At 27.1% G+C, this 6106-nt stretch overlaps 1 protein-coding gene across 1 annotated transcript; it reads left to right on the forward strand.

The window, feature by feature from the left end:
* The first annotated feature begins 2111 nt into the window (after window positions 1-2111).
* LOC149059446 (uncharacterized) lies at window positions 2112-5605 on the forward strand. Its single transcript, XM_089216425.1, has 2 exons — window positions 2112-2537; window positions 3398-5605. The coding sequence occupies exons 1-2, from the start codon at window positions 2210-2212 to the stop codon at window positions 4198-4200; spliced, it is 1131 nt and encodes a 376-aa protein (XP_089072551.1). The 5' UTR covers window positions 2112-2209; the 3' UTR covers window positions 4201-5605.
* The last annotated feature ends 501 nt before the right edge of the window (window positions 5606-6106 follow it).

Here is a 6106-nt window from a genome sequence, read left to right on the forward strand (position 1 = left end):
AATTTAAAAAAAGTATTATAAAATGTTATATATAATGTTATAAATATATTTCAATAAAAGTAAATATATTGTATTAGTATTTATAAAAAAATTTTGATGAAATATGTTCAAAAATAAAGACACAGAAAAACAATTTTACCAAAAATCCATGTTAAAAACTTTGTTTTGCCTCTCCTGAAAAATCTACTTTTTGTGACTTGCGTTAGTTGACTTCTGCGGTACAGATATCATAAAAAATGTTAATTACTTACTTAAATCACATATTAAAATATAGTTTAATTTAATTTAATACAAAGTCCCGTTAAAAATGAATGAAAATATATCAAATTTTAAGTATAAATAATAAATATGGTAAAATTGTATTAAAAATGCGTTAAAGTTACATAAAAAGTCATATAATAAAATAATAAAATGTAATACAGTAATAAATAGTCAATAATAAATAAGTCAAATAGTCAATAATAAATACATTTAAGGTACCTACATAATTATAATAATAGTATTTTGGTAGAGTTCTAGTAAACTTTTTTTCTATTATTTATTACTTATTATGGTAGATGACAAATATATAATATGTACAAGCATTTTATTCATTACACTTACACACTAAAATACGAAGTACAACTGACTTTTTTTCGGGACTTTTTTTTCCGGTTACTATTATCTTGTAGTTCAAAATTCATAAAATTGTTTGTATTTATATCTAAGGTTAAAAAATTCAACTCTAAGTTTTCCATATGTTTTCCTTCAAGTAGCTATAGAGAAAACTCGAAGCATCATTATAGGACAAATTTTAAGTGCGTTTGAATTTTAAATTTATACGAAATAGCATAACGATATAACGATTTACACTAAAAATACAACATTACTAAATTTATATGTAGGTATATAAAATGTATGCCACAATGGTTAAACATTCGATATTTTCAACATTCTACACAAAATAAACTCGATCAAGATGTAATTCTAACTGACCAATTAGTAGTAATTTGTTTTAGTATCGGTATAAGATATAGTAGATAATAGATATCATAATCACATAACATTTTAATTTATTATTATTATTACCTATTATAAGTTCGTAGCTGACTAGATAATATAATCACGTCATTTTCTATAAAATAATATGCAATATTGAAAGCATTAATTCTATTATATCTTATACATAAAATGTGCTTGGGATTTTTTTCCGCAATTCACAAGTCCTGCATCAATATTATTATGTTATATTTAATTCGCATATAAATAGCGTATTATACAATATTCACGATCCTAGCTAAATCATACATGTTTACAAGTCCATGGTAATTATGTCTATGTTTGGTTTAAGCAAGTACCGATAAGATATAACGTTTAAATCGTTTAATATTTAAAGTTTGAAAATCACTTCATTCAAATACGCATAATTCCCATAAGATTATGACGTCGGTGGCTTTTTAAAAATAAAATTTTTGAAGCATTTCACCAACCTCCTTACCCAAAATATTATCATTATTACATTATCAACAACATAAAAATGTATTTCCAACAACACAAAATATTTTCTAAGTATGGATTTCGCAAACAATGCTCAACAGCGTCTCGCAATGTACCCAAGTGTACCTTGGCCGGGGGCGCTCCACCGCGGGTTTATAAATTATACTACGTAGGGTAAAGCATGGAGTTATTGGCACTGATGTAGTTATTGGCACACTATAATTGTTTAATTAATAAATAGTGCGGTATTTGATCTAGAAATGATTTTTTTTTTTTAATATTTGGTTATACTGATTAATTTTCGCTCCAAAAATTATCAACATATTATTTCAACTAATTGATAAGTAAAGTGCATCAACAAAACAGCACTCCGTCACTTCAGCCATACAGGTAAGAAATCATATTTTTTTGTTAACAAATACTTCCTGTAAAATAAGCTATTATTCGAGTTTTAATGGCCTTAGGCTATAATGGAATATTTTATTTGATTCACAAGAACAATTTCAATTAAATAGTAACAATATTAAAATTATTACATTTTTGATATTATTATTAATTGAGGTGCTAATAACTAGATTTTATTTTAAACCTATTTCAGTTATTGGCATAGGGTGCCAATAACTGAACTTCATTGTAAATAATTATGTTTTAGTTATTAACACTACCCAAAAATACCTACTTAGTGTTTAAAATAATATCTTTTTAACAATTAAATGTTTTTTTACAACTAGATATGCCAAAAAAATCAACTAATTTTTGTGAGGATAATATTGCTGCAGCAATACTAGCTGTTGATAATGGCATGTCAAAAAAAGCAGCTTCTAAACAATTTAACATCAATAGATCAACCTTGCAATTTAGACTTAAAAATAGAGACAGACCAACATTTAATTGTGGCCCTTCAAGTATCCTAACCAAATTAGAAGAAGAAATTCTAGTACGGTGGCTTTTGGAATGCTCTAAAAAGGGATTTCCTAGACGCAAGGAGGACTTGCAGTTGAGTGTCAAGCAGTTCTTAGATGAACAAGGAAGGTCTAGCCCGTTTAAAAATAATTATCCTGGTAATTATATTGTTTTTTATGTACCTATTAGGTCTTTATTTAAGTTTGAAACAATTCAAAATAAAATACATTAATATTAGTATTAACTGTTTAATAAAATATTAACTAAAATAAAATAATAATCATTATTATTTAAACACAACTAACAAAGCTGTTTAGTCTAATGTATAATCAAATAAATTGACAAACAATTCATGAACAATTTAATAATAATGCTTTGTACCATAGGACTTTTTATTGAAAATTTAACAAATACCTACCTATTAATGTAATTTATTAATGTTACTTTATTAAGAAAAAAATGTAAATTAAAAGAAAATATTATTTGTTTGTTTATAAATTAGTTTAAATAGGTAGGTACTTAAAAACTTATTGAGTAAATTATTATTATAGTTATTAAATAGGTTATTTTATTAAGAGTAACATAAAAGTTATTGTTTTAAATAAATTATAATACATTACTTCATTAAAAACATATGTAGTTAGTAAGAATTAGATTGAGGCACACTATTTTTTTTATTGAGCCATATTAAATAGGTATAGGTAGGTACTCAATATTTAAAATTTTAAAATTATTTGTTATTAAATAACAATTTGATGAACATTGTCTATAGAAATATGATATTAAAGTTTATTACAAGATTATTTTGTACTCAGAGGTAAATAAATACTGTTATATATACAGTGGGTATGAACATTTCTTATGGTTCTGGGTATCCACTAAGTTAGTTACCTACTGTTTCGCTTGATTCTACATTACTGCTTTAAAAGTATTTTAACTTTGAAGGTATGCTAGGAAATTTACTTAGGAAAATCTAAAATATACATTTATTAATTATAGGTACTATTTTTATTTTTAGGAATTGCTTGGTATAAAGCCTTTTTAAGAAGAAACCCTGTGATCTCAGTTAGAACAAGTGAACACGTGACATCTGCAAGTGCAAATGTAAGTGAGCAAAATATTAGGAAGTGGTTTGACGATATTCATCAATATTTATCAGATGAAAATTTGTCAATTATTTTAAACGATCCTTCTCGAGTTTTCAATGGAGATGAAACAGGTTTTTCTCTTTGTCCTAAAACAAAGTCTGTCCTAGGGCCAAAAGGGGCAAAAGATGTCTATGAAGTGGCCAAAGGAAACGAGAAGGAAAATTTAACTGTTATGTTTACCTTCAATGCGGCAGGAATTATGTGTCACCCAATGGTGATCTATGGCTATAAACGTATTCCCCAACATATAATTGATTCTGTACCTCCTAATTGGGGCGTTGGAAGGTCTGATACAGGTTGGATGAAGGCTGAAGTGTTTTATGAATACATTGCTAATGTTTTTCATCCTTTCTTGATTGAAAATAGTATTCAATTTCCTGTTATTCTCTTTGTCGATGGGCATAAAAGTCACCTTACATACCAACTAAGCAATTTGTGTTCGCAATTAAATATAATTCTTATTGCTTTGTATCCTAATGCTACAAGAATATTACAACCAGCTGATGTGGCCGCATTTAAACCTCTTAAGTCTGGTTGGAAAAAGGGATTATTTGAGTGGCGTAATCAAAATCCAAATTGTGCAGTTACAAAGAAAGATTTTGCCCCAATATTAGATCAAGTCATAAAAAATACTGTGAAAAGTGAAGTTTTGATTAACGGTTTTAGGGCATGAGGGTTATACCCATGGAATGTAAATCAAATAGACTTTAAGAAATGTTTAGGAAAAAATAAAGGTCCTGAATTAAATGATACAGATAATAGTGACATTACCAAAAGTACTAATACTGCTCATGCTACTCGACTAAGTTTTAATGATTTTTCTGATATTGTTGGTGCTGAAACATTGGAGAAGTTTAACAACATACATGATGAGGTAGAAATCCAAAAGTATTCAGAAGAATTTTTTACTTTGTACAGATTATTTGAAAAATTAAAGAAGGATAATAGTGATGAGAGCACTATTCGATTATCACCAATAAATTCTACTGCCCAACCTTATGATATTAATAGTACTAATCAAATATCACCATGCAACTTTAAAGCACAATCTCCTGATTGTATTGTTATTGATAATCAAAATGAACTATTAAAACAACAGACATATATCACAACATCAAGTAACATTTTAGAAAAACCTGTAAACACACCTACAAACCTTGTTAATGTTAAAAAGTTAAATATAACACCAATAGAGTCATGTCTTGTGTGGCCTGTAACCCCTGAGCGAAAAAACAATAGAATGACTGAACGAGTTCCTTATGTTATAACATCCAAAAATTGGAAATATTTGTATGAACAGAAAGAACATGCTAAACGAACAATTGAAGAAGACAAAGAAACAAGAAAAAGACTTAGGGAGGAAAATAAAATTTTAAAAGCAAATCAACCCACTAAATTAACAAAGCAAAAAGTTGTAAAAAATCTTTTTCCAGTACTTAATAAAAATAAAAAACCGACAACTGTCACTAGCCAAACTATTAGTTATAAACATTTTGAAGGTACTAATAATGCGGACATAGATCTTGAAGAACCTTTCAATATAAATGTATTTAATAGTGTAATTGAAAGTGGTTGTTGTATTTCATGTGACACTGAAATAAAAGTTACTGATTTGGGTGTTGAGTGTAATTTTTGCAACAATAAATACCATCAACGATGTGCTATGAAAGATACCAATGATGATCTCAATTGTGAAGATATTCTCTTTATTTGTCAAAACTGCGAAAAGGCTGTATACATTAATTAAAAATGTATTATAATTTTGTTTTGTTTTATTTGTCTTAACTATCTATATTATTATAATTACTTGTGTTATTTTTAAAAAATATTTTTATAATTAATTTTTAATTCAGTTCAGTTCAATTGAAGAACTGATCTTTCTTGTAATATGTACTTAATACTTATGTATAAAAATAATTAATTTATCAAGACTGATGCAAGACTGCAACTGAGAAAAGGCTGTATAACGTTAATTAAATAATGTATTATAATTTTGTTTTGTTTTAAAAGTTTTAACTATCTACGTTATTTTAATTACTTGTGTTATTTTTTAAAAATATTTTTATAATTAATTTTGACTGATGCAAGACTGCAATAGGTATATCAAATATTTTTTTTCTCTTTTTTATAGTATTTTTAATGTTGTTTAGTAAGGTATATTAAATAAAGATTTACTTGAAGATGTTCTATATTGTATTGTTTATTATTAGTGCATAATTGTTTGTAATTCTGGTGTGCTTAATTTTGGTACTAAAGGTGCATTCCTACAATGGGCGTACTCTCAGTGGGAAGGGGGGGGGGGGGGTCATTTGGTTTAACCCCCCGTAAATTGGACGTTTCTTTTTGCAAAAGATTTGTATTAAATTTATAAGGGATATGAAAATTCATTGTCTCATTGTATAATTTATGTATAAAATATTATTATTTGTCATAACTAGAGGGGTGTGTGTCGATAGCCACCTACATATTTTTTTAAAAACTACCCACAACCACCTACCCCATATTTTGAAATTTCTGACAATGCCACTGATTCATCCCTACCTTAAGTGTAAAGGCCTACCTAATGCCAAACAATTGTA

The sequence above is a fragment of the Diuraphis noxia genome, unplaced genomic scaffold (assembly GCF_037042655.1).
Source record: "Diuraphis noxia isolate RWA-SAM2 unplaced genomic scaffold, SU_Dnox_SAM2 contig0001, whole genome shotgun sequence".
NCBI lineage: Eukaryota > Metazoa > Arthropoda > Insecta > Hemiptera > Aphididae > Diuraphis > Diuraphis noxia.

Excerpts from the sequence above, each read along its gene's own strand:
- LOC149059446 (XM_089216425.1), top strand. The coding sequence starts at position 2,210 with ATGCCAAAAAAATCAACTAATTTTTGTGAGGATAATATTGCTGCAGCA. Across the intron at positions 2,538-3,397 it reads GTTTAAAAATAATTATCCTG|GAATTGCTTGGTATAAAGCC; the intron begins GTAATTATATTG and ends TTTTATTTTTAG.